A 26,183-nucleotide genomic window follows, 5' to 3' on the forward strand; every position below is an offset into this window, starting at 1 on the left:
TGGAAACAGGCTGACATCTTCATTCTCAGTCTCTGACCTTCAGCAGCTGCTTTCTGACCTCTACCCTATCCTTCCCCCATCTTTACCCCAGCTCTTCCAGCAGTCCTGAGAGTCCCTAATTCCGCATTAACACTTTATATCTGGATACATCAAATGGCTTCTGACTGATCCCTGATAATAAAAACACCATCACAGTAAGGACTGGGAAAATGTTCAGTTTATTAAATATTGTGAATGTCAGGAATATCAGAAATATCGTTTCAATATGTAAATATCAAATCACATTTCAAAGTAAATTTTTTTTTTTTTTTTTTTTTTTTTTTGCGGTACGCGGGCCTCTCACTGCTGTGGCCTCTCCCGTTGTGGAGCACAGGCTCCGGACGTGCAGGCCCAGCGGCCATGGCTCACGGGCCCAGCCTCTCCGCGGCATGTGGCATCCTCCCGGACCAGGGCACGAACCCGCGTCCCCTGCATCAGCAGGCGGACTCTCAACCACTGCGCCACCAGGGAAGCCCTCAAAGTAAATTTTTGATTATCTGGATTTCTTCTTTGCTTTTCCCTAACAACTAAGACCAGTCTGTATTTATTAGTTTCTTCAGCCTTTAAAATAGCTTTAAAAATGATGTTCAAATAAACTTCAAGTAGTTAACTTCAATGTTTTCTGAATAAAAATTTCCATTCTTATACTTGATATTACTCAATGGTGTTTTATCTGTAGTAGGAAGAGGGAAATCAAGTTTCAAAGAATATTAAAAAACCAGTTAACTCTGACTCATTATTTGCTACTTCCTTCCCCCCTGACATGATACATAAAGCTCTTTCAAGTTCTGTGTTTGCCACTAGAGACTAAGTACTGCTTTCATAAAACTGAGACCTAATCAAGATCATATTTAAATGTCAAAACAGTTGTGACTGAATGGAGCTTGGATACTACATGACTCCATCTTGGCAGAGTTACATTCAAGAAACATCCATGCTCAATTAAACCAAATAAAATTTTTTATATCCTTCAGGAAACGACTTTTGATATTCGTAACACATTGCAACATTTCTCTCAAGTCTCTTTGCCCATCCTTGTCCTTCTCCACCTCTCTCTATTCCTCTATTCAATGCAACTACCAACGAACTTACATAGTATTTTCTACATACCAGGCACTGTTCTAGGTACTTCACATATATTAACATACTTAATCCTTACAACAACCCCATGATAGGTGTTACTATTAGCTCCATATTACAGATGAAAAAAATTAAGGGTCAGGGTGGCGTACCTTGCCCAAGGTCACAGAGCAAACAAGTGGCAGGGATATGGTAAGTACATTTAGCAGCTAGGCAGCAAGTTATGAAACCTCTCAAAGCTGTTCATCAACCCACCCTCTTTAGCACCATCCTTCCCCATTTCCTCTTTATTTGTGTCTTTTGTTTCTAGCCAGTAATTCTTGGTCTCTTTTATTGAAATTCTAGCAATCCATAAGAACTTGGGAGAGCAGGTTATAGTAAAGCAGGACTTGAGGTCCTTGGGCTAGTCTTTTTGTTTTGTTTTCCTTCTCCTTCCCCATGACCTTCTGTTCTTCTTTCCTTAATATGTTTCCAGATGCAGTCTCAGAAGCAACATTAATGGGGATGAGGATGATCTGCTATTAATCACATGAGGAAGGATTCAGGCAGTAAAGAAATGCATAAAAATAGAATATAGAGAAGTAACCTAGTTTAGTCTGTCAAAGTGGAGTTAAAAGCTTTTGAGGTCATAGGGTTTTCTGTGCCATAAAAATCTCAAATAAAATAAAAAAATATATATTTAGGCTGCCTACAAACCCAGGTAACTCAAACTTTTATATTTATTTTTCTCAACAATAGCTGATCAAATAGTCAATAACTTTTGTTTCCTAGTTTTCAAACCATAGTACTATTATAATCTTGTTTTTTTCAAAATGGGGGACATATCCTTCCAGGATGAACACCAGTGCTAGAAGAAAAACATATATATACATCTACTTTGCCTCTAAGCCAGACTGATTCAGTATCTTGCTTTGGGAAGAAAATTCCTTATCATTTTTCAAAATATAATACTCCAGCATACTTTGATATTCATGACCCTTGGGTTTTTTGAAGTGCTAAATAGCATATAATTGTGTTTTTTTTTAAGATGTTTTTTTGATGTGGACCATTTTTAAAGTCTTTATTGAATTTGTTACAATATTGTTTCTGTTTTATGTTTTGGTTTTGTGGCCACAAGACATGTGGGATCTTAGCTCCCTGACCAGGGATGGAACCTGCATCACCTTCACTGAAAGGCGAAGTCTTAACCACTGGACCACGAGGGAAGTCCCTATAATTGCTTTTTAAATTAAATCTAATACAGATTAACTTTAAGAAATTTTTGGAGAGTTCTGCTGCAACTTTTTTTTTGTGTGTGTGTGTGTGATCGTTAGAGTCACCCTGGTATATGTAGGAATTAGGACAGAAAAAATACCTTGGCTATTGATATTTAGAAATTTAAGATTGGAGACCTAAAAAATTCAGTTTCATTTTATAAGTACCGATATGATCACAGAAACTTTTAAAATAGATGTTTACATAGCACTGGCCTTGTAAGTTAAGTGTGGGGCAACTGCAAGAAAGCCTTTCTTCTTCCTTTGCTTTCTTGATTTTCCAAATACAAATAAATCCTAATTGTAATGATATGAAGAGTTTTTTATTGCTTTCCCTGAAATGGATTTTAATAGGGAGTAAATGAAGAGAGAACTACTATCAGGGAAAAGAATGAGGATATTCAAGGCTTCAGTGGCATATGATCCACTGAAAATGTTTAGAAACACGTACCCACCACAATCAATGAAGTCGTGATTCATTGATATAAAAGTGGGGAATTTTTTTTAAAGGGTGAAGGTGGTCTTTTTACCTAGTATTTGACCAAATATAAATTATTAGTGTCTTAAATCCATGTTGTGAGGTATTTGCTTTCTTTCAGCTCTCATGCCATGATATATTGCATTACGTTTGATGGTTGTTATCTACACACTGAAATTCCTTAAGTGCACATCAAAATTTTGAATAATAAGATAACTCTATAATGACACAAGAATGATATTACTTTTAGTTTTGGGGGCAAATACAAAAATCTTGTATGTTTTCTATTTTGGAAGTAAAAGAAAATAAAACATTAACAGATAGGTAAAAATCACTAAGTAGAATATCTGAGTAGATGGCATATGTCGACATCTAACATATACTTTTGTTTAAAGTGTAAAATACCTGTATTTTCTTTTCACATTTGACTCCAGTATATCCAGTGCAGCAAGAACATATGTTGGGGAGTACGCATCTGCCTCCATAAAGACACTTTTGATAGCAGATTGCTGCAATACACAAGTTTTTACAGTTACCACCTTTTGACACAAATGCTTGTGATATATTCTATTCCAATGGTCTGAAGCCATTCAGCAACTTGACTATAAAAATAGTCATAAGAGTCTATGAATGACCAATTGCACTCCTGTATTTCTGCAGCCAGCGTGCAAACACACACATACATACACATATCAAAAGACAAAACACCCCCAAACTCAACACAACAGTTTCAGTATTTTATAAAGATATTATTAAAGCAAACAAAATTTTCATTGGCTACATTTTAAAGTATTTAAAATACATCTTTTTGTTTTCTATAGAGAGAAGATTCAAATCAGTAATATACGATAGCATTCATAATTTGCTTTTTAATAAAAATTTTTTTAGCAAAAATTTAAAAGGGACAATTCAGTACTGACCAATGTATGGAAAAACAGACAATTTTATATACTATCAATGGAAGTTTAATGTGAAACAACTCTATTGGAAGCTTCCTAAAGATCTTCACACTACCTGGACTAGAAATTTCTTCTTTAAAATCTCTCCCTATGCAATTTTTAAATACCTGTATCTATTTATCTTTTGTCTTTTCTTTCTTTCTTTCTTTCTTTCTATCTACCTACCCACCTACAGAGCAAAATGCTTATAATAGTAACAATTTCTAAATAACAGAAATGTTCAATATGAGAGGAAAGGTCAAATGAATTATAGTATTTATATTATGGAATTTAATATATCATTTAAAATTACATCTTTAAGGACATGGAAATGCTTTTAAGTAATATTGACTAAAAAGAGGAATATAAAATTATATACAATACAGTTATTTTTCATGGGAGAGGAATCTGTTTCAAGAGCTCATATTGGAAGCTTGCATAATTCAAGAATAATATTCCCTTTAATATAAATGCAACATTGAAAGGTATGTTTTCATCAGAGCTATTGTGTATGGCTGAGCAGGTTATGTAATGCACAAGGTTCCACAGCTAAGGAAGCACTGTTCATATCACAGACATCATAGATTCAAATATTTATTACAACAATTTTCCAGAAAATGGCAGTAAGACATCTTATATAAATAACATCATCAATATTTAGACTGTTTCCAGACAGATGGAAGTAAAGCATTTTGAGGAAGGGGACTTCAAAAAATTCACATAAAGGTGCAAGGTGCAAACACAAGGTGCAAACACAAGGTGCAAAAACAGGGTGCACATCTTCAGGCTGTGCTCAGAGTACCTTAATCCACAATTACTGGAGCATATTTCCACATTAATGTGCTTTTAGCATCTTATCATTCTCTCTCATGTTCCATACAAACTCTCTTCAGAATGAGTAGCCCAAACTGAGGTTGCTAGTTCTTTTTTCTAGCATTTTATCCCATCTAACTTTCAATGAAAGTTATTTATTTTTGAGCACATAATTCTTATGTAAGTACTAAATGAATTCTTTGAAAATATTTTCCTAGGATGAGAAATGTGTAAATTATAATAGCAGTTACTAATAAAATAAAGTCTAAGAGTCATAAAAATTATATGCAGAATCTCTGATACATGAAAAGCAGAGCAGGTATTTCTAGTAAAAAGGCACAGTCATTTTACAATTGTGCTATTTCAGTTTACAATACACTTGGATCACCAGTTTTGATATTATGTAATTATTGAGCATTTGAAAATATTTTGAGGAGATTTTCCATTTTTCCCATTGAGTTATTAATCTTTGTTAATATTTTAACATGTTATTTCAAGTTTTCATAAATTTCATAATTGCATTAAATTTGATTTTCCTTTATACCCTGTGATCCCATCTATGTAAAAATTTATGACTAAAACTGAATGGAAATAACTAAAATGCTGAAATCAAGGCAGAAACTAGTTCTGGGTGGTGGAATTTGGAGTGATTAATTTTTAAAAACTTTTTCATATTTTCTGTAATTTCCATGATATATACCTACCTTATAATATGGAAAAACATTTAAACTTATATTAAAACCTTCTTTATCCAGTTCCCCCTTGGATGAAAATAGTCAAAAGATACAAACTTCTAGTTATAAATTAAATAAGTACTAGGGATGTAACATACAACACAATAAAGATAATTAACACTGCTATACATTATATATGAAAGTTTTAAGACAGTAAAAGTTCTCATCACAAGGAAAACCACATTTTTTTCTGTTTCTTTAATGTTGTAGCTATATGAGGTGATGGATATTCACTAAACTTATTGTAGTAATTATTTCATGATTTATGTAAGTCAAATCGTTATGCTGTATACCTTAAACTTATACAGTGCAGAATGTCAATTATATTGCAATAAAACTGGAGGAAAAAGAAAGATCTTTTAAAATAAAAAAAAAAACCTTCTTCAGTCCACCTAAGAGAACTTCACTGGCAACCCACAGATCGTAATTTGGAGTTATCTATGTCACACAAAATATTAATATAATATACCATACTTTCTTTTTTAAAATGGGTATAGAAATGGATGATATCCTTTTATTTCTAAAACTCTCTTTTTAATGGATCAGCATGCTGGGATTTATTTTACCCTGTATATTTCTCCTAAAGCTATACTTTGTTTGATAATTATAATAGATTCAAATTCAGAACATAGATTAGAAAGCAAATTCTGTAGCCTTATGTATTTGACGCTGTGCTCCTTCCCATGTCGTAGGACAATGGCATATGATAGGAGCAATACACTCACCACCATTTTTACATTTCTGAAAGCAGATGGCTGCAAGTAGAGAAATAAACAAGTTAATAATTTACTAGTCAAATCCTATCATAAACCATAAAAATTTTCATTAAAAAAAGAGAAACAGTTAAAAATCAATGATTAAAGGCTCTTTTCCCTTAAAGCTTTTCCCCAATTGTTAGACATTTATGTTGCTTCTCATTTTACACTTTGGCCAATACATTATAATAGCTGCTAATTTTAAATAATTATAAAAAGAAAAAAATGAAACATTTGAATGAGGAGAGCTGCCATCATCTTAAAAACTAGCAAGACTTGAAAGCAGTGATACCCCATCTCAGGAGGTTCTGAATTGGTCTGAGATGGGACTAAGGAATCAGTAATTTTTTTTTTTTTTGCGGTACGTGGGCCTCTCACTGCCGTGGCCTCTCCCGTTGCGGAGCACAGGCTCCGGACGCGCAGGCTCAGCGGCCATGGCTCACGGGCCCAGCTGCTCCGCGGCACGTGGGATCCTCCCGGACCGGGGCACGAACCCGCGCACCCTGCATCGGCAGGCGGACTCTCAACCACTGCGCCACCAGGGAAGCCCAGGAATCAGTAATTTTTTAAAAACCTTCCCCTGACTCCTACTTAAGACTGAGAGACCAGGACTTAAAGACTTGTCATTTATCCTGGCAACTGTAGTGAACAGACCGGAAAATACAGGATATCCTCTACCTCCACTAACCTGAAAGAATGAGTTCAGAGGACTTGGCATTTTACTCTTTCTATTTCGAAAAGATATATTCTAAAGTAGGAACAAATAAAAAAATAAAAACAAGGAAACAGAAAACAAGGAAAATTCTCTTTGTCTGAAATTCTGCTTTATGTTCCCATGTACACTTCAGCATTTTAAGAGTATTTCTCTTACGTGTGTTGCATTGTTTCCCTGTCCAGCCAGAAGGACAACAGCAAAGACTTGGTCCCACGCACTTTCCTCCATTAATGCATATGGGATCACAGATACCTTAAGGTAAAGGGATGAAATATCAGTTCTTAAATATCAATAGTTTTGCTATTTAATATGTTTGCTTTACATGTAGTTGGCAAACACATTTAGTAGTGTCTTACTTTTTTGGCATCTCCTACCAGTGTATCCTTGAGGACAGGCACACACATTATTTCTCATGCAGTGACCACCATTCTTACAGGGAGGGTGACAAGATAGCTAAAGGAACACATGACAGCAATCTGTGAATATCACATATTCAATTATTATATATTACATATTGCATCATGTGCTTATATCTATGGGGACATAAGGCAGAGAAATGTGTTATTAAATAAAAGATCACCACTGCAAGTCATTAAAACCGTCCTTTCTAAGTCATAAAATACAATGCTTATAGCTGTAAGTTGCTAGTGGGTTAGCACAATTTGAAATGTATTGGTGAATTATGAAATGTGTTGTTCATAACCAGTGGAGCCTTCAGTATTAGAGTGCATATAGAGTGAAATGACCTGGGAAAAACCAAGAAAATAGTCAAAACCGAGCTCAAAATAAGAATATCTGTTCCTGTGGAAATTAGAAAAACTCAACATTGGTCACATGATGTTTAGAAAAAACTTTGAAGTTAACTTTTGGATACCTACTGAGGTCACGAAGGCAGAGCTTTATATGTGACTTATTCCTGTGAATGCCTGGCGAAAAATCTTTTTAACAATAAATCTTTGGCTTTGTCAGGAATATTTATTGGATAATCCTGAATACGCTGTACTAGTATCTTCTATGTATATGATTCTGTTCCATGGAGTTCAGAAGTTAATGTTTATAATCTTTTATGAGAGGATTTTTATTGCTTCATATTTCTTACTGATATGACAATTAAATGCAGTTATTTAAAAAACAATAATACATAGGCAAACCTGCCTATAAATTTTTTAATTTAATTTTCCTTAAATGATGATTAAGTGGATTTTAGTTTGTGTTTAAAAAGTGAATGTCAAACTAACTGGTTTTGGTAATAGGGCCTTGGTAGACAGACTCCCCATTTGAATTGAATTAGATCCATCTTTAATAGCTGCTTTTTAAATTTCCAAACACTAAGAAAACTTCAACTGATTTCAAATAGATTTATAAGTGAAAATAATGAAGTACTTATGTATAAAAACAATATTAACTGAATGTTTCAGCAAATGGATAATTTCCACTATTTTAGACTGAGCCTTTTCTGGTTAATGATTGAGTTTACTTTCTCTGGCATTTTTATTGGTACTTTTTATTATGGAGAAATGCTCTTACATTTTCTGCTTCCTAATCTTTATACAATTTAAGATTATTTCTATTTATTAAGAAAGGTGTACTCTTTCCATTACAAAAGCACCATGGGAAATACCTGTGGTTAGAAATTTAAAACTTGAAAAGAATAAAAGACCCTTTTATAATGGATAGCCTTGTTATAATCAATACTCATCTACTCTACAAAACTTGAGTGTAGAGATAAATACTACATATATACAGAAAAGTATATGTAATTAAAGTAATATAGAGAAATGACATAAACTTGGGCTCGGTCATGCCCACCCCAATCACATTTTAAGAAAAGGAGGTTTAGGAGAAAACCCACTTTCATGTATATATTCATGAGATTCTCCAGGCCTCAGATGGATCTTCCACCAAACTCCAAAATGAGCCAAGTAATCTGGCCTCACTTTCTGTATGGAATGGGCTCATGGCATTTAAGGGATGAAGGAAACTGGAAGATATATTTAATCATCTCTCCAGCCACACATTTTAAGTCTCGCTTATTAATAGAGTAGTTTCACCTTTCATGATGTTTCCAGCTCAGTGTCTATCTTCCTCTTTTGAAATCCTATAGAATACACAGAATATACTCCTCATATTACTTTTAACCATATTCTGCCTAATTTTATTCAGTGGCTTTCCATGTGTATACCATCTTCCCTTCCCTTCATTCCCTCACAAGGGGATGTGATCTAATAAAAATAAAGATCATGTTCTCATTTCTTCTGCACTTTCTGTAACATGTCTTATGACAATAATACCATTACTTAATGGTAGCTAGCCATGTGCTGACTGTACTTGCAGGTGGTCCACTGTATGTGTCATTTACACTTGACAGCAACTGTCTAGTTCAAACTTGAAAGTAAAGAAGTCTGAGGCCTGGAGACTATAAGTAAATTTCTGATTCCATGCCACTAGGAAATTGTAGACTGTTAATTCCAAAAACTATAACATGACATATGTTCATTAGATAATTTTTAGTTCAATTTAGTAATTTAGAGTCCCTGCTTTACCCAGTTATATCGTTGGCATATACATTTTACAGAACTTTTCTTACTATATCTTACATCTACTGCAAATAGCATGATAGACATGCTTTTTATTTACCTCCTTATATTCTCCACTCAAAACCCTACCTAAAACTCTTAAACGTGCATTTAGTAAGTCTCCTAGTTTTCAAGATTTGCCTTAATTTAGTCTTAACTTTCCATTTTCATAACCTAGTTTCTTAACAGAAATCTGAACTAGAAAAACTCATTTGTGTGCTCAAATTTCTAGTATTAGAATGACGGTTTCTTCTCCACATTAATTTCAATCTCAGAATCCAAGCTAACCTCCAAGTTAAAAAAAAATAGGATTGCAAATCAAACTGTAACAAGACAAAGAAAGTATATATTTTAGGAGTTAAATTATGACATATTCTGACATGTTTTATACTAAAAATCTACTCTTTTTTGCATACACTCAAAAATATGAAGATGCAGAAGATAATTTAAAATTTCATTTATTGACATTATTTCATGCCTATGTGCTCAACTTCAGGTCGTGCCCATTATTCTGAAAAAACTTGTAGCATTAACTCTATGAAGGAAAGTGTTAAAATAACAGGCCATGAGGGGGGAAAATGGTACATCTTTATGTCCCCATATCACCTTGCACAGTGCTGTGCATAGCTGGCTCTTCATAAGTGTTTAATGAAACTAAAGCATGAGAGATCATGAGATAACAGTGGACATTAGATTGACAGTAAATCAAAAATTTTTGCTGAGAAGGCAACAAAAATTACATCATTTCACATGAAAGACTGCAAGAGAACTTTGCTTTTTTGTTTCACATCTTGGTCCTACAAATGTGCCAAGGTCGTGAGCCTAACATATGTTGAATAAATAAACATTTTACATAATAACTCATATATTTCTATGAACTGGTCATTTGGTGACCAAAACTGCAACAGAACAAGAATTAGAGTAAATAAATAGCATCTTCCCTTTGAAACTTGTCTTGTGCTTAATCAGAGCTCTGTTTGTGTCTAACTTTCCCTTTGACTTTTTATTTATAAAGAAAGAGTAATTACCATTCTGACACTGTGCACCAAAGAATCCATTTGGACAGAGGCAAGTGTTTGGCTTATTACAGGAACCACCATTGAGGCAAACCGGGTCACACAAAACTAATGAACAGCAGGAGGAAGAAAGACCATAAAAGTTTTATTATTTAAAAAAATGAAAGCTGTACTGAAGTACAAAATGGTGCATAATGAAATATTTTATTTTCACTGCCAGTAAAACCCATAACCTATAGTTACTTAGACTTTGCCAAACATAAGAGAAGAGAAATAACTGGATAATAGCTTTGAAAGTTTGTTCATTAAGTTTACAGATATTACCAAGCTAAGAATGTGGAGGCTTTGATTAGAATTCAGAATGCCCTCGGTAAGCTGGAAAAATGATTGGAAGTTAGGAGAAGGCAATTCAACAGCACAAACAGGATAGTCTGTAATCTGCTCAAATACATGCAGCCATGTGTAGCTCTTTAAGTCACCTTCCCAATTCAAATAGGAACACTGCATTTAAGTCCTAGCACACTTCGAAAATATGCTTTGTTTTTGCTTCTTTACATTTGTTTCACTTTGAAAGTCACCCCCAATTCCATTTTTCAATGCAGATTTTGCCAGTTCTCCAAAGTCTACACAATTTTCTTCCTAACTGCGCTTGCCAGAATTAATTTCTCTTTTCTCTGCTTCCAAGGAGCTGTGCATTTATTACATCACTTGTAACACAACTTGTATCATAGTCTTTTTTATAATTGTATCCCATAGCATACTGATATGCTACTTGAAATTGGGGAAAACATGAAATTGATCTTTGTTCCCCCTTGCATCATGCTTCATACACAGTTGTCAAGCTATGAACATTTAATTAAATTTATGTTGAGAAAAGGCATTAGATCATAATGGATTAAATTAAACATAGATAATTGCAAACACCGCTGCCAAAGAATTAAGCCTGATACTGTGAGAAATAATAGAATAATGTTATGGTGTCCTTTTAACTCAGAATTGCTTGAATGTTTAATGAAATAGAATGTGTATGTTGTGATAAAAAACTTGAAAGAGACCTGAATATGTAACACAGATAGATTCTCTCCACTATAAGGCAAGCGGATGAGGGAAAAATAAAGGCCAAAAAACAAAGTATTGGTTGGGTTGGATAACAGTAAAGCTGGAATACACTCTGTGGTCTAATACAAGAAGAAAAAGATGAAGATGAGACATTTCTGTCTGAAATAAAAACTTTATTTGTCAGACTAGCTTTATGTTTTTGTCAGACTAGTTTTATGTTTTTGAGTGCAAGTCCTTAGGACACTGATGAATTTTAAATTTCTTTTAAACGACATATTTATTGAAAATATTTCTGATTTTACGTGTGCTACAGGTGGGTCCATAGCAGCCAGGCTTGCACTGGCAAACATCTGGTGTAAGGCACTTGCCTCCATTTTCACAGTGCCTGTTACAAACTGCTAAGATCACAGGATAAAACTAAAAGAAAGGTAAATTAGGCTTGGAATTGGTCATATTATTGGCTATGACCTAGTTGCTTATAACTGCCAATCACATCATCTAATGAGTAAGATCAGAGAGAGATAAAAACAATTTATATTTTGGCTTTAAATGGTTTCCAATTTTCACGTTCAGTTATGTTTTGTTGTTGTTGTTAATAGACCTGGGGAAAGTAGAAACCCACTCAGATGAATGGTAAACAAGATTTGGCTATTTGGGAAAATTATTAGTTACTGATGAAAGTAATCATAGACATAAATTAAATGAGATAAATTTATATACAAGCGAACAAATTAGAATTCTTGTTATCTCAAAGAAGTGGTCATGGATAGGGTCAAGAAAGCAGTTGTTTCTAAGAACAAGCTTCTTTATCTTAGTACTAGCACCCAGTGCTCCCACTGGTAGGCAGAATGGTAATCGTCATAGTAGATCAGGAAGAAGGTATATTTTTTGCTTAGGGTTTGGGTTTATCTCAGTTAGCATTAAAGCAATCGACTATTCAAAGGAGCAGTTATATTAGAGTGCAAGAGAGCTTTGCTTACTTGTTTCACACCTTGGTCCTACAAAACCATAAGCACAAGTGCAGAGATTTCCAGCCAAGCAGGTGCCACCACGTTGACAAGGTGGTGTACAGTTCTGCAGACACAGATTATGTTAAGTCAGCTCTTAATTAAGAAAAAGTCAGTTTATATTTATGAAGCACAGCCACCATAAAACCTTCCGGTAAGAGCAATTTATAGTACACTCAGTTCTATTTTAGCATGAAATTTAGTTCTGTGGGATTGACTGTGAGTTCACACTCTAAAAACACCTATAAATCATCAGCATGTTTTGGTTTATAAAACTTTTGGTTAACTGGATGGAAATATACAATCTTAGGTTTCTTCTGAAAATTGAGACTTGGACTTAGGCATTCCTGCCCTACAAATAGTTATATTTCTATAATTATTTTCATATGCAATTAATATTGAATGTTTCTGTTAGTTCACTCCATTTACTGTAATTTGTTAATTTGTGCCTTGCCTTGTCACGAAAACATTTAACATTGCTGTCAGTTTATTAATAATTATACATCTACAATCTACTAAAATATATTCTTTTAAAATATTATTTAAAAAATAACAAATTTGTTTCCTTAAAATATTATCCATTTTAGGAATGCCATTTCCTAAACTCTCCACTTAAGATTTCAACCAAGGCAATAAAATTATATGGCTATAGACATGTGTTTAAAAATCAGTTTTTAGGTTTCTTCCTACTACCTGATATCTTCTAATTATTTGGTATTTAAGAGTTTCTTGGAACCATGCCTGACAAGTTATTCAATAAGCATGTGTCCTTTGTTTGAAGCTAAAATATTTGTTAGGGATATGGTACCATATAACTAAAAATATAACAAAAAATTATTTCTGAAGATACTTTTACCAAGGATGAGTGAGCTACTGCTCTTTGACTCTCTGATTTTGTAAATTTAAGTTTTTAAAATCTTCAATAAATTATTTTTAATAAATATTAACAAACCTGGATTCCCTCACCAGCATTGATAAGTATATATTAATATGTACACAGTAAATGTGAATTATCTTTAAAAAAAAGTTTTTAGGGGCTTCTCTGGTGGCGCAGTGGTTGAGAGTCCGCCTGCAGATGCAGGGGACACGGGTTCATGCCCCGGTCCGGGAAGATCCCACATGCCGCGGAGCGGCTGGGCTCGTGAGCCATGGCCGCTGAGCCTGCGCGTCCGGAGCCTGTGCTCCTCAACGGGAGGGGCCACAGCAGTGAGGGGCCTGCGTAATGCCAAAAAAAAAAAAAAAAAAAAAAGTTTTTAAAGAAAAGATTGAATTATTTTGGCTTTATTATTTGATTTTTAATTTGAATTATCACCTTCATCACAGGTAGCTCCACCATGTCCTGGGGGGCATTCACAAATGTTAGGCTTAATACATTTTCCATGGTTTCTGCAATCAGGATGACATATAGCTGTGTAGAATAAAGCTCATGGTTTAGAAATACCAATTATCCATTAAATTTGTTATGCAAACTAATGAGTGCTGTACCTATTGGTTTGGCAGTTAGAACCAGCGTAACCAGGTTTACGTTCGCACATGTTTGGGGCAACACACTCCCTGTTTTTTCCACATGGATGCCTACAAATGGCTGCAGAAATCAAGGGAAAAGGCTGAATTGTAGATACAGTATGTACACATTGCCCGTAAGCTTAATTGTATAATAAAAGTAAAATTCTCTGAAATTGAAAATTTTGGACATTGCTATTAAACAGTAACGACTGCATACATCCATAAAATTATTTTTTCCCCTTATATTTGTTTTACTACTAGAATGACTGAGGTAAATGATTAATAGGGTAAGAAAAACATACCATATGAGGAAATTACTCCCATAGCAAATCCTGATGTTGGAGATGGCTGCTAACCATAAATGGAATTACAGTCTTTCAGAGAGCAATGAAGTTTCAGATACCAATTAGGTAAACGTTGGTGAATGGCAGGGATAATCAGAACGTAAAACAGCAAGATGCCAGGACCACATCATAAGCTTATAGATTCGTATTTCTTAAGCTTCTCTAACAACCTGACATATTCTATTAGTCATTTAACACTTCCTGAGGTAACTGAAATGCATGAGGTTTTTTTCTGTTTTATTTGCTAATAATAAGGAATTTTATACTATAAACATGTAAGAATTGAAGGTTATTATCATTATTCCTACAGAAGAAAGAAAAAATGAAGTTGCTCTAGGTAACTGAGAACAAAGGAATACTCCAACAGCTTTGTTGCTTAAGTTGGTCTCAAACAAATCAAAACACAAACAAAACAAAACAATAACAACAGAACAATATCAACAACAAAAAGTAGCTTCTAAGCCAGAAATTTGATTTGTATCAAAGAAAACAATGCTGATGATTGTGAAAAGAAGTAAACACTCCTTTCAAAATTAAAGTGATGCCTAACTTGTTTTATTCTCAAGAGGTGGAGGAATTACAGAGAAACCTAGTTTATACAAATAAGCAAATATGCCAAAATTAGTAATTTAAAGTGCTAAATACTCTCTGTGAGCTGAAAAGAACCCAAACCACAGTGTTATTCACACCATTATTTTATATCTAGCTGCTTATTGCCAGGAAAGTCAGTTAGCCCTGTAAGGTTCTGCTTTCTCTTCTGTATAATGGGAAAAATAATACCCAGTATATGGGGTCCTTGTGGATTATATGACATAATTGATACAAAATTTTTTCCAAAGGCCCTAGAACACAGTGGGTACTTAATACATATATTTATAATGTATTATATAGTTATAATGCTATTTAATATTAACTTTATGAAAAAATTAAGAAACATCAATATTATTTTTTTTAAATGTGAAGAGAATATGCACAAATAATAAATAAAATGAATAGAAATTAGTGAACTAAATAGAGTAAACAAAAATTAATCAATAGAAGAGCATATCTTCTTAAGTACTTAAACGTGAACTGGATAGTTTTCTTTTCTTTGTAAGTTTTGAAGAGTTTTCATACTACCTCTGCATTTGATACCATCTGCGTAATATCCAAAGGGGCAGCATCCACATTGGAAGTGACCATCTTTGATTGGCACACAGGAAACACCAAGAAAGCAAGGGGATTCAGCACAACTTAATATTTTGGTCAATCCAGGCTTTTCTGGCAAAATAGTGATGGCTCTAGTAAGTGATGATGCAAACCCATCCTAATACTGTGTGTAACCTTGGGGAGACCTGTTAGTTTGAGAATTATATCCTCCTGCCTCTGTTTGGATGGGGCCCTGGATAACATCCTTTACTTCGCCATGGGAACTATTCAGGTTAATGCTTAAAGAACTACGGTTGTTTGTAGGAACTTCCAACTCCTCCAGACTGAGGTTTGTACTGGGGGTATGATCCACATGTTCAAAATCTGATATTTGATGGGAAATAGCCTTCTTTGAATGATTCATTCGAGTTGTGACTGATTTTAATGAGAATTGTGAGATGTCGATTGTATCCAAGAACTTTTTCATAGTTGCAGAACTGTGGATAGAGCTTGCATCAATTAGTGAATGTTCTGTTGATAGTTGTTGCAAATTTATGTCTAAACAACCAAAAAAGAAAAAGAAATGTTAGTCAATAACATCTGTTAATGCTCTGCTCTACCCACAGTATTTAACATTAGGTAATTCATTCCTTCATTTAATGTCTGTTACTTATATAAACAGTATACTAAGATTCATGCAGCAATAAGAAGTTATCACATGGTTCCTGCCTACTAGGAACTTAAATAATCTATTTGGATATACAAGATAACACAGAATATTAAGCAGTATATTGACTACGTAAAATGTTAATATTTCTGCATAAAAAGACAACATAGATAAGGCAAGCCATAGAGATAAAAAAGATAATTTCAAGTACACATTATGTAAAGGATCAGTGGCCAGAATATGTAAAGTACTCTTACAAATCAACAAAGAGTCAAAGAAAAGTTACAGATAATTAACAGAAAGGCAAATTTCAATGATTATTTGAAAAAAACAATTAAATAGATAACCCTTGGCAAGTTGGAAAAAAAACAATGGAAAGATATAACTAAACTACTTTGAAGATGAGAAAACAGAAAAAAGTATATATATGAAAAGAATTTTAAATTATATAAGAATACTACATATAATTTTAAACTAAGAATTTGAAATCTCAATGAGATAAATGATTTTTTTTGCAAAATATAAATGATTAAGTTGACTGAAGAAGAGATAGAGTAGATGATAGAAAAATTACTTTGAAAGATATAGAAAAATAATCTAAAATAACCTCCTAAAATGATGCCAGGACAGCTGATCTAATGGAAAAAAATTAACCAAATTTCAAGGAAAGAATATTTTACAGAACTGTTGCAACACACACAAAGAGATGAAACATAAACATTTTGTCAGAGTGGCATAATCTTATAGCCAATATTATTTATGAAAATACATAAAAATTTAAAATGAAATACTAGTATTTCATTTAAATCAGATCAAGTGCAGCAGTGTAGTTATATATTATCACATCAGGATAAAATAGACTTATATCTCAACTAACATAATTATATCAAGATATTAGTGAAGAAAATAATATAAAATAATGTTAAAAAGTAATTTGATACATCAATTTTTTTTGTTAAAAACATTCTGAGAAAGTTAATCCATGGGAACATTAACAGAAATTGTAGCAAGTAATAATTGATCTGAAAAAGCATTTAATAAAATGTAAAACCCACTCATGACTTAAAGCTAAAGAGAATTCTGAGAAAGCAATCAGTGAAAGGAAAATTCTAGCAGAAACCTACAGTGATATCATATTCACTGGTGAAACATGAGAAGAATTCCCATTGAAACCATTAAGAAACAAAGCTATTCCAATCCCTACACACTTTGAACTGAAGGTCCCAGCCACTACAATCACAGCCTAAGTTTGAGAACTGGGACAGGTCCATTAGATTGCTCAGGTTCAAGTCTTGCCTCTGTAATTTACAAACTCTGTAAATCTGAACAGATTGCTTAACCCATAGACGCCTCTGTTTACTCATCTGTAAAATGGAAATAAGAAGAGTTACTATATATAGCTATCTATTATGAGGATCCAATGAAATAATATATTAAAAATATTTTCCTAATGCTGGCACATTATAAATACAGACAATCTTAGTTACTATAAGAAAGTATGTGGGAGACAAACTCAGTATTTGCGAAAAATATTATGTTTTACCTATAAAATTAAGAAGAGAATCAACTATAAAAAATAGTGTAAATAAGAGTATTTAGTAAGGCAACCAGATGCATGAATAACATTACAATCAAGATAGCTTTCCTATATTGCAGTAATAGCACCTTGCAAAATGAACAAATGCAATGATATCTTGCAAGATAAACAGCTGATATTACAGTATGCAAAGGCATAAAGAAAGGTAATGAGAAACGTGGAAGACAGTTATGAAGACAGTAATAGAGTATTATTGAATAAAACAAAGAGTTATAAAGAAAACACTATGAAGAAGAAAAGGCCTTATGAAATAATGAGCCTCTCATACGTTTAGAGTTTGAGTAGATGATGAATGACCAGGGATTTATAGAATGTAAGTTTGAAATGGTCACTTCCAACCATAAGCTTTTCTGAAATCACCTTAATTAATGATATAATTTGTTCATTACACAACATGAATCACTTTTCTAGAATATAAGCCAGAGGATTCAAAAGATTAGCAAGAAAAAGAATAATTTGTAAACTGCATTATGTAATCTTAGGTGAACTTTTTGAAAATAAAAATTCCTGACGAGTAAATACGGTAATCTTCTGGAAAACAAATGAGAGGTATTACTTGTCATTAGAGTTTAACTAAGACCATTACTTACTAGAGGCATTTCCATTTGTTGGCTTAACATTCCTCTCCCTCTGATTGGCATATATATATATATATATATATATATATATATATATATATATATTTTTTTTTTTTTTTCTTGCGGTACGCGGGCCTCTCACTGTTGTGGCCTCTCCCATTGCGGAGCACAGGCTCCAGACGCGCAGGCTCAGTGGCCATGGCTCACGGGCCTAGCCGCTCCGCAGAATGTGGGATCTTCCCGGACCGGGGCACAAACCCTGTCCCCTGCATCAGCAGGCGGACTCTCAACCACTGCGCCACCAGGGAAGCCCCTGATGGGCATTTTTACCATCCTCTTCCTTAGTTACACTGTTGTCAGACCTTGTGAGAACCACAGTATGTGTAGTAAATTTATTTAAAAACTGTGTTTCAACTGTAAATGTATACATGAAAAACAGATCAGAATTAAACTGTTATAAAACTAAAGCTCTGTGAATAAGAACATAAAATAAAAATGTCACTTGGATTGAACTCCTTGCAAATTAGATCAGAGAACTAGCTTAAATGTCACATCTTCAGCAGATGCTTCTGTTAGGGACTGAATTGTGTTCCCCAAAATTTCTCTGTTGAAGCCCTAACCCTAAATGTGACTGTATTTAGAGATACTTTAAAGGAGGTTATTAAGGTTAAATGAAGTCATGAGAGTGGGGCACTAATTCTATAGGAATGACGTCCGTCCTTATAAGAGGAGAAAGCACATGAAGAGTGTACATGTGAGGGTACAGTGAGAGAGCAGCCATCTGCAAACCAAGGAGAGAGGCCAGAAACCAATGTTGCTGGCAACTTAATCTCAAGCTTCCAGTTTCCAGAACTGTGACACAACCAGTTTCTGCTGTTTAAGTGACCCAGTCTGTGGTGTTCTGTTACGGCAGCCTGAGCTAACTAATGGATGTTCCTAGAGTCACACTCACCCACTCAATCAATGTCACCCATCTGTGTTCATTCACAGAACTTTGTCCTTCACACTTACGTGTCTCTTTACTACACTAGTTAGGAACTTCAAGAATAAGAACTGCACTTTATTTTATAGTCATTGACTCTGGTGCCTGCCATAAAACAAAGTAACCAACAATAAAAAATTACTTTGTCTTAACAAGCATTTTCCTAAAATACACAAATGCCTCTGATAGGGTTAAGAAACTTACTAGTCACTCACGTGTAATGGAATTTGGTTCAATGTGCTTTTGTCTTAAATTCCACTTGATAAAGGTCTTATTGAGAAAATGGGCCACTGTTTGGAAAAGACAGATGTTAGATCACTTTAGTGTGCAGAGTGGAAGGTTCAGTATTTGGGACTGGATATTGATGTGAGTAGCTGAACTAGTAGGGAATTTCTCTCACCATCCTGCAGTGTGCTCTTCAAATCTGTATCTCCCGTGCTAGACAGGTCCACTGCAATTTGAAGCACAAGGTGATATCATGTAATTAATATATATTTTTCATCAAAATACGCCTTGTTTGCTTAATAATACCAAAGATACTGACTTTTTATTTATTTATTTATCTGTGCCGGGTCTTTGTTGCGGCATGCGGGATCTTCATTGCGGCATGCGGGATCTTTTTAGTTGCAGCATGTGGGATATTTATTGTGGCATGCATGCAGGATCCCTGACCAGGGATCGAATCCAGGCCCCCTGCATTGGGAGCACTTAGTCTTAGCCACTGGACTGCCAGGAAGGTCCCCAAAGATACTGACTTTTTATAATTTACTTTTCTTTGACATTAACTTTTTATAATTTACTTTTGTCTTTGGTTGATATCCACCAATGTTTTTCCTCTTTTCTCTAATTCTAAGTGCTCTCCCTGGGAAGTTTCACCCCTGACTGGTGACCCTAAGAATTATATCTTTAACGTTATCCCCCTTCCTGAGCTCCACTTGGCTATTCCATAGTGACCTCAGTGTCTGTGTTTCCAAACTGAACATTATCTTTCCTCTCCGAAACTATTTCTTCTTCCTCATATTTCATGTGTGTCTTAGTCAGCTCAAGCTGCCATTACAAAATATCAGAGTAGGTGGTTTAAACAACAGGAATTTATTTTCTAACCATTTTGGAGGGTGGGAAGTCCAAGATCAAGGTGCAGGCCCATTTGGTCCCTGGTGAGAGAGCTTTCTTCCTGCGTCCCAGACAGCTGCATTTTCCTTGTGTCCTCACCTGGCAGAGAGAGAAAGAGATTAAGTTCTCTGGTGTCTCCTCTTAGAAGGACACCAACCCTGTTGGATCAGAGCTTCTCCCTTATGACCTCATTTACCATTAACTACTTCCTTACTCCAAATACAGTCATATTGGGGGTTTAAGATTCAATGTATGAATTTTGGGAGGACATGATTCAGTCCTTAGCAATATGAATGTCAATTCTACCCACTCAATTTGCCTAAACCAAGCACTGTAGCTCTCTCCCTCACTGTGCTGATCCCAATCGCTGACCAAGTACTGTCAACTTGCTTTCTTTTTTTTGAAGTATAGTTAATTTACAGTATTGTGTTAGTTTCAAGTGTATAGCATAGTGATTCAGTATTTTTGCAGATTATACTCCATTATAGATTATTAAAAGAAAATCGGTATGATTCCCTGTGTCACACAGTATACCTTGTTCCTTGTCTGCTTTACATATAGTAGTTTGTATCTATAATCCCATACCCCACATTTGTCCCTCCCAACTTCCCTCTCCCCTGTGGTAACCACAAGTTTGTTTTTTACGTCTGTGAGTCTGCGGAAACAGACTCAACTTTCTTCTTTAGTGTCTTTTTCATCCTCATCTTCGGTCGGAATATCTTCATGCCTTTCCTATGTTTGTAATATTGTCTTAACTCTTCTTCCCACCTTCACACTTGTACAGTTCCTTACCTGCAAGTGGTCCATCCTCTACACTGCTCTTAAGTAGACTTTCTCAGATGTAAACCTTATCATGTTTCTCATAGTTTGTCAGTGATCTGTCCACTGGATACCCCTGCTACTCTTGTAGCAGTCCCCTTACCTTCTCTATTCCAAGCACACTGAATCCTTCTCAGTGCCCAAGGTGATGTTACATGCCTCTGTACCTTTGCTCACGCTGTTTCTTCTGCCTAGAATGTCTCTCTCTTTCTTGATCAGATACATCAGATTCAGCTGTAGTGATACTTCCTTTTAAAAACTTTTCCTTGTCCCTCAAGGTACTATTCCTACTATTCTCTCTAGACACTTCTATCGAAAGACACAGAACATCATATTGAACTATGTGATTACATGTCATATTTCCTGCTACTATACTCAAACCTATTAGGTCAGAGGACATATCTTATATATTTCTGCATCCTCTGCATCTAGCTTAGTGCATGACCCTGAATGAATTCATGAGTACAAGAGAGAATGGAACTAAGTGACCTGAATTAATTAAATGCAGCAAAAACAGAAACAAAAACATTTCATGCCAGAAAATAGGGACTTTTACCATGACATATTTTTCCATCACTGTAAAATGCTTTTGGACATGAACACAATGATAAGAACCAAAGGTATTGAGGCACTCTACTCCTGAAAAGCAAGGCCTGGATTCACACTCATCAACATCTTCCTGGCAGTTTTTGCCTAAATAAAATATAGATTGAGAATTCAGATTATTTAATTTGAAAAACATTACATGTCAAATCAAAGATTCATTTCTTTTACTCTTTATGTATGTCCTGGTAACTCCCCCAAAGCTGTTATATATAAAGAGGAGAGAAGTGTACTGTTTTAAAAATTTACTATATAATTAAACATAAGGTTATTAATTAGATTCTATTTAACATTAAGCAAGACCCTTCAAGTTTAAAAGCTTTTCCCTATAAATAAGACTTAAGAAGGCCATTAATATTTTAAGGCAAAAATTATCATATTATAGCAGTAATTTGTACTTTGTTAAAAAACTCAATGATTCTTTAAGCAGTTATTAGAATGGTTGCCTGCTTAGCTTAAGGACAACAATTCAGTCCAGTTATTGAATTGGCTGTAAAAATCCATAAAAATTTTACAGTGTGCTAGGAAAGTCAGTCTTTCTTCAGTAAAAATTTTTGAGATGAGGTGTTGCTCTTTGAAATGTTTAACAACTTATTTGAATGAATATACTGACAGTCATTAATGATGGTAACCCCTATTATAGTAAAATCCATGAAGAAATCAACATCTGAATTCTTTCAAAGGTAGTCTGTAGCAAAATAGCCCCAAATAATGAAAATTTTTATTTTCGATATACTGAAGAAAATTAGAAGATGTAAATGTCCTGCCTAGTTCTATTATTATGTTAAAATAGATGTCTTCAAGGAAAATATCATCTCAGTAACTGCACATTTACTTATTTAATATTTATATCTATTTTAATTAAAGAAAATATTGGTATGAGTTTTTTAAAAGCCTTGGGAAGTTAAAATTGTCAATCATATACTTATTTGGGGTTTCTGGAATCAGACATTTTGGAATAATTAATGAGTTAACAAATATTCTAACATTTCATTTGATTTCAACTCTTATGATATTTTTAAGTTAATGAATTATCATTAAATTTTTAAATGATAATTTTTATATTTCCCATGGCAAATTTATTATTCTATACTATATTTAAATAGTAATACATTTAAATATATTTCTACCTACCAAATATAGATAGAAATGTTTAGGAACCTGCAAAATACAATATAGACACAGAATATTGCCAAACTATAGAAATGAGCAAAAATTTAAGAGTATATGTAAGCAGGGCTTCCCTGGTGGCACAGTGGTTAAGAATCCTCCTGCCAGTGCAGGGGACACAGGTTCGAGCCCTGGTCCGGGAAGATCCCTCATGCCGCGAAGCAACGAAGGCCACGCGCCACAACTACTGAGCCTGTGCCCTAGAGCCCGCGAGCCACCACTACTGAGTCTGCGTGCCACAACTACTGAAGCCCACGCGCCTAGAGCCCGTACTCCGCAACAAGAGAAGCCACCACAACGAGAAGCCCGCATACCGCAATGAAGAGTAGTCCCCACTCGTGGCAACTAGAGAAAGCCATGCACAGCAACAAAGACCCAACACACACAAAAATAAAGAAATAAAATAAGTCAATTTATTTAAAAAAAAGTTATGGAGCTGTTGATGGCCACGTTTTTCACTATGTGGAGAAAGTTAATATCTAGTGAAAGGGAAAAATGAAGCCCACAAACAGAGAAAAGCAGAACTGTGACAGACAGATACACACACATACGCACACACACACACAAATGCAGACAAACTGAGTCTTCGTGGTGTTCAAGTCCCAAGTTTAAGCTTTTTTTCCTGAGAATTCAGCAGTCATACTCTATCCTGATTCTGTGAAAAATGCATTATCCTCATAATAAATACCATTTTTGCTCAAGCTAGTTCAATTGAATCTATGTACTTAAACTAAATAAATTCTAACCAGTTCACCCTATTTAATAACTCAATGGCATATCATATTTAAACTTTGAGTACTATTTTTCAGTATTGAAATGCATTGTTGTCTAAAGAAGAAAAGCAAGGATAGTGTTCTGGGTACTGATAACTACACAGAAAACTAAAAAGATGTATCTTATTACCAAAATTTAGATTCAGATTTTTAAAAAATTTATGACTGTGTAATTCTTTCAGTGGCTCAGAAATAGTAAGTGTGCTGATGCTTCAATATTGTAGGTCAGCAGGAAAAAGAATGGAAGGCAAGAATACACTAGTCTGTGGCTAGTAGAAACTACGTTGCTGAAAGAGTGAGCCCCAGAACAAATCTCCATATTTAAGGGAGTGTATACAGTCTGGTCTAGCAGATGTATCAGTGGTTCCCTTCTAGCAGAGGGGAATGACAGCAATGTCTCAGGGTTGTCATGATGTCGACACTTAGATGGATACAGGGTCTCTTGGTTTTGTGTGTAGAAACAAGACTCCAGGCAATGACTGGGAATTTAGGGGTTATTTCCACCCCTCTGTGTGGAGAGCCTACCCCAAATGAGGAATAAACAGGGTTCTATTTCTTTTCCATTCACCAATATTTTGGGAATATCTATAGGTACTGAGGATACTCTGATGAAAAGAGATCACAGAGAAAAAGACAAACAATAAAACATTTTCTTATTGCTATAACCAAGATTCAAATAAGGTGTAATGAGAAAGAAAGAAGCCACTAAGTCTAACCAGCACAGTCACAAAGCTTTGAAAAAGAAGACAGCACTTCTCTTGAAAGTAAAAAAGGAGACTGCCATTTGGACACTGGGAGCAGAAACAGAGTGAGTGCAGTTAGCAAGGTTGGAGTGAACACCATGTGAAAAGACAGCGATGCATGAAATAGCATGGGATTTTCCTAGAGCACATGCAGGAAGTTCAAGCCTCCAAAAACAGACAAGAGCTGGATCTTGAAGGGCCATTTGTTTCTAGGATAACAACTTGGATTTAATCCTATAAGTAAGTTGTTTAAAAGTTGGATTCTGTAAAGTCCTAGCAGCTTTGGGGGGAGAATGAAGGAAATGATTGGGTGGTTGGCTCTCTGGCTAAAAACTTGTCTAAAATTATTACTGCAAAAGTAGAAAAGAACATACATAATGTGCTAGTATTCATATAAAAAACGAAGGAATTTACTTTCTCCTTTGTGCAAAAGAAACACAGTAAGGAAAAACTAGAAAATAATGAGAGTGGATACCTTCAGGGGATGGATGGGAACAGGATGGAAAGAAGGGGTAATGGGAAGAGGGAGGTAGGGATAAGATAGTGACATTTCTCTGTGTTGTATACCTGTTGTATGGCATCAAGTGTTAGAACCATGATAATATTTCACATACCTTCCAAATAAGTATATAACTAAAATCAACCAGAGTGTGAAGGAAATTCAAAATGGAATATAAATATTAAAAAATAAACCTAATTGTATTACAAATAAAATACATAAACATTCTAAACGGGGTGAGAAAGAAAATAGTTAATCTATGTAAGATTGTTTTGGCTAGTGAATATATTTTCTTCCTTTCTATAGTGCTGTATAATGTTAATGAATTCCAGAGTATACTCTTTATTGATAAGCTATTTGGAGGAGGGAAGTAGTATGAGAAAAAATATCACAGGAAAATATATATCTGAAAGTAAGAATAAAATGTACTTTCCAAGAAAATATAAACCTATAAAATTCTCTCTTGTCAAATTGCTTAATTATAGTGTGATGTCATATGGTTTATTCTGCCAAGAACAATGTAATGACAACTCTCTTGAGCGACTTTGAAGTGAATGAAATAATACATATATATTACATTTTCTATTATGTGTCTTATTTCATTGGGGTTAGAATATTTCATGGCTCATTTAGAAAGGCTCTGCTCATAAAATCAGGAAATAAACATAGTTCTTGTGTATAACTATTTGATAAAGACACAAAAGTTGTTTCCTTCTTAAATTCTCAATCTCAGAATCAATTTAGAGAAAAGGTAAAAAGAATGCCAAAATATGATTTTCTGTTTTAAGTTTTTATCTTATCCATGTAATAAGTACTTTCTAAATTCAAAGTGCTTTCCTTAAAATAAAATTCCACTTAAATAAAGAAAAGGAAGACCATATAAATAATCATCAAAAATAAGGTGTACACAATGTTCATTGCAGCTCTATTTACAATAGCCAGGACATGGAAGCAACCTAAGTGTCTATCAACAGATGAATGGATAAAGAAGATGTGGCACATATATACAATGGAACACTACTCAGCAATAAAAAGAAATGAAATTGAGTTATTTGTAGTGAGGTGGACGGACCTAGAGTCTGTCATACAGAATGAAGTAAGTCAGAAAGAGAAAAATACCGTATGCTAACACATATATATGGAATCTAAAAATTTTTAAAAATGTTCATGAAGAACCTAGGAGCAGGACGGGAATAAA

The 26,183-nt window shown here is 34.4% G+C and overlaps 1 protein-coding gene across 1 annotated transcript in view; it reads right to left on the minus strand.

Moving 5' to 3' along the window:
* Positions 1 to 26,183, minus strand: part of VWDE (von Willebrand factor D and EGF domains) — an 80,386-nt gene that overhangs the window by 37,126 nt on the left and 17,077 nt on the right. Inside the window, 14 exon segments of the mRNA XM_060304951.1 lie at positions 3,256 to 3,359; positions 5,995 to 6,090; positions 6,962 to 7,057; positions 7,162 to 7,281; positions 10,410 to 10,505; positions 11,759 to 11,854; positions 12,437 to 12,530; positions 13,320 to 13,351; positions 13,776 to 13,875; positions 13,957 to 14,048; positions 18,296 to 18,333; positions 18,595 to 18,697; positions 19,666 to 19,716; positions 25,101 to 25,119. Coding sequence (XP_060160934.1) covers positions 3,256 to 3,359; positions 5,995 to 6,090; positions 6,962 to 7,057; positions 7,162 to 7,281; positions 10,410 to 10,505; positions 11,759 to 11,854; positions 12,437 to 12,530; positions 13,320 to 13,351; positions 13,776 to 13,875; positions 13,957 to 14,048; positions 18,296 to 18,333; positions 18,595 to 18,697; positions 19,666 to 19,716; positions 25,101 to 25,119 — 1,137 coding nt within the window.

The sequence above is a fragment of the Globicephala melas genome, chromosome 9 (assembly GCF_963455315.2).
Source record: "Globicephala melas chromosome 9, mGloMel1.2, whole genome shotgun sequence".
Lineage (NCBI taxonomy): Eukaryota > Metazoa > Chordata > Mammalia > Artiodactyla > Delphinidae > Globicephala > Globicephala melas.